Source organism: Triticum aestivum, chromosome 3A (genome assembly GCF_018294505.1).
Source record: "Triticum aestivum cultivar Chinese Spring chromosome 3A, IWGSC CS RefSeq v2.1, whole genome shotgun sequence".
Taxonomy (NCBI): Eukaryota; Viridiplantae; Streptophyta; class Magnoliopsida; order Poales; family Poaceae; genus Triticum; species Triticum aestivum.
In genome coordinates, this window is record NC_057800.1 from 744,025,419 (window position 1) to 744,028,031 (window position 2,613).

The following is a 2,613-nucleotide window of genomic DNA, read 5'->3' on the forward strand; positions in this document are numbered from 1 at the left end:
CGGATAACACAATTATAGCATGAATAAAAGACAATTATCATGAACAAGGAAATAAATAATAATCCTTTTATTATTGCCTCTAGGGCATATTTCCAACACTTTGTAACCTCAACACCACCTCAATTGGTGTCTCGCATTGAAGCAAAAACTAGTTAGTTTGCTATTAGCTAGCTTTGATGCATAATTTCTTGACAAGCTCACTGCCTAGCTAGCTTGCCCAATGCAAAGCTAAGAAATATTGTTGGTGCCAACGTGAATGGCATTGAGGTCCCAAAAGTCAGCGCCAGGCACCGAGGCGTTGACCTGTGAAACACTGTTTTGGACCGAAAAATGGTAACGGGAAACATGGTGCTAATCTAGCCAATTTCAACAGCTGAGCAAAAGTGTTGGTTTTGGTTAAATTTTGAGACAAGGGGTTTTATTTCTTTGGAAGGACATGGGTAGTTTTTGCGCTGAACATATGATAGTCAAATTTGTCAACCCTCACTAGATGAAGTCGGTGAATCAATTCAGTTTTTATTTTCTTCAATATTGAAATCCGATATGGGAGATGAACACGTCTACTAATACAGATAAGTTGTGAAGGATGTTAGTGCTTATTATATAATCCCTCGTAAATTAATATAAGAGTGTTTAGATCATTATTTAGTATTCTAAACGCTCTTATATTAGTTTACGGAGGGACTATAATATATAGGTGAGGCCGTGCAAGTCTAGACCATCCCATAATAAGAATCAAAAAATATATAGGTGAAACCAACCAGTAGCATTTTCTCCAGTGGTTTTGCTTGGTCAGCTAATGCCATTAGGGCAGCTGCCGCAGCAGCCGATTCTGCCTTCTTTTTTGTATTGTAGTCTTTCGGACTTTCAAAAGTGCGGCCATCTATGGTGACTGTTGACCTGAACATTGGCAGGTGAAGTGGACCACTCTGAATGGTGTGATACAACGGTAAATCTTTCTGTCTCTTCTGAGCATAATCTTGCAACTGACACTTGTAAGGAACTTGTGTTTCTGCAGTACAGAGAATAGTGAGTGCGAAAGAACATCAAGAACCATTTTAGTGACAAGATTGCCAATAAGAAGCTTCACAATAGCATGAGAGATGGAAAAAAGATCAACTCAATTTTAGGGACGAGGACCATTTGTCTCATGCTGTCTTACTATGCTCCCCACCATTGAAGTGGTGGTCTGCAAGCGCTGAAGATTTTTCGGATCTCCATATGGCTCCATCTCCTGAGTGTGGCGTAGATTTTGTAGTGTTAACATGTTGTCTTCCTGTCATCTCGGCGAGCACGACGAGGCCCTTGGGCGTCTGCTTCGGCAGCGCGGCATGGGAGGAGAGCCAGTACATGCGGTGGAGAGGACTGAGGAGGAGCCCTAGAATCTAGAACAAAATCGGATCTACTGTAGCTAGCTAGGGCGCGCGCATACATAGACACTCACCGGGCAGTAGCTGCGGAGGGGCTTCCCAGCCGGCGAGGTCCTCGAAGGCTGCCCTGGCGGCCAGATCCCGCACCTGCTTGCGCGTGCGGGGCCTGGGTGCCGCCGGCGAGCGAAACACGGCGGGGCCGACGGCCACGGTGGCATGGAAAGTCGGCGCGTGGTCCGGGCCCTCGCGCCGGTCGGCGTTGGCCGGCGCCGGCCACCGCAGCTTTTGGCACAGGTTATGCAGCTTCGAAGTGAACATCGCCGCTGGGCTCGAGGGAGATTCGGTCGGAAAGGGAAGGGAAAGAGGGGTCGGAATGGTTTCCTCGGGGCGGAGAGGCCTCGATCTGATCTGCGCAGGGTGTGGCCGGCCGGCGTGGTGTGCGTTAATTGCACGCGCCCGTTTCTTCCTTTTTTGTTTGGAAGCTTGCGGGCTGTTGAGCACAGCTGGGACGCGGTCAATTAGGAGCTTGGCTGGCCAGTCTGGTGGAAGCTTGTATCGTTCTGCCCAAATTGCGCTAGACAGGAAGAGCATTAGGTTTTCATTAGCCCCCAGAAAATAACGGCAAAAAGGTAACTAGCTTTTTTTACAGCAAAAATGTAACTCCTTGAAATACACTTTTGCCCCGCTATATAGATATATCAACCACCCGATACACCTGAGAATCCATTGCTGGGGCAGACAGCACAAGCACGCCCAAAACAAAATAAAAAGGAAAGAAAAAAAAATAATGACAACAGAGCCGGATCGACGAAAACAATGATGATCCGCAGCCGCTATGCCCTCTGGAGATTTCCATTGCACTCCTAGCACTTTGGACCACCGCATACCAAGCAACACCTTCAGGAAGGAACGCGACGATGACGACGCTGCTGCCCGGACTGGTCCTTGGATTTCCCACGGTACGCGGAGAGGCATGGGTGAGGGGGATACCCAACGCCCTTTAGGAAGGAATGATAGCACCCACGGGCGCCACTGCGTCGGTGCAAGCCAAGCCGGCAGGGATTTTTCTCGTCCGCCACACACCCACCACCCCGACCGATCTGTCATGCTCCACCACACTTGCCGCCCACCAACATGCGCCACCACGGTCTTGGAGCCACCACCGCCATCTCACCATGGAGTCCGAAGCGGGACCGATGGGTCTGAGAGGGAGCAGCCGGGAACGAGGAGTGGCAGCGTCAGC

The 2,613-nt window shown here is 49.5% G+C and overlaps 1 protein-coding gene across 1 annotated transcript; it reads right to left on the reverse strand.

Moving 5' to 3' along the window:
- Positions 1–506: 506 nt before the first annotated feature.
- On the reverse strand, positions 507–1,735 carry LOC123059663 (double-stranded RNA-binding protein 1-like). The gene is made up of 2 exons (XM_044482174.1): positions 1,445–1,735; positions 507–1,012 (listed from the first exon to the last, which is right to left on the reverse strand). Exons 1-2 carry the CDS (start codon positions 1,686–1,688, stop codon positions 714–716), a joined length of 543 nt encoding a protein of 180 aa, XP_044338109.1. The 5' UTR covers positions 1,689–1,735; the 3' UTR covers positions 507–713.
- Between the last annotated feature and the right edge of the window lie 878 nt (positions 1,736–2,613).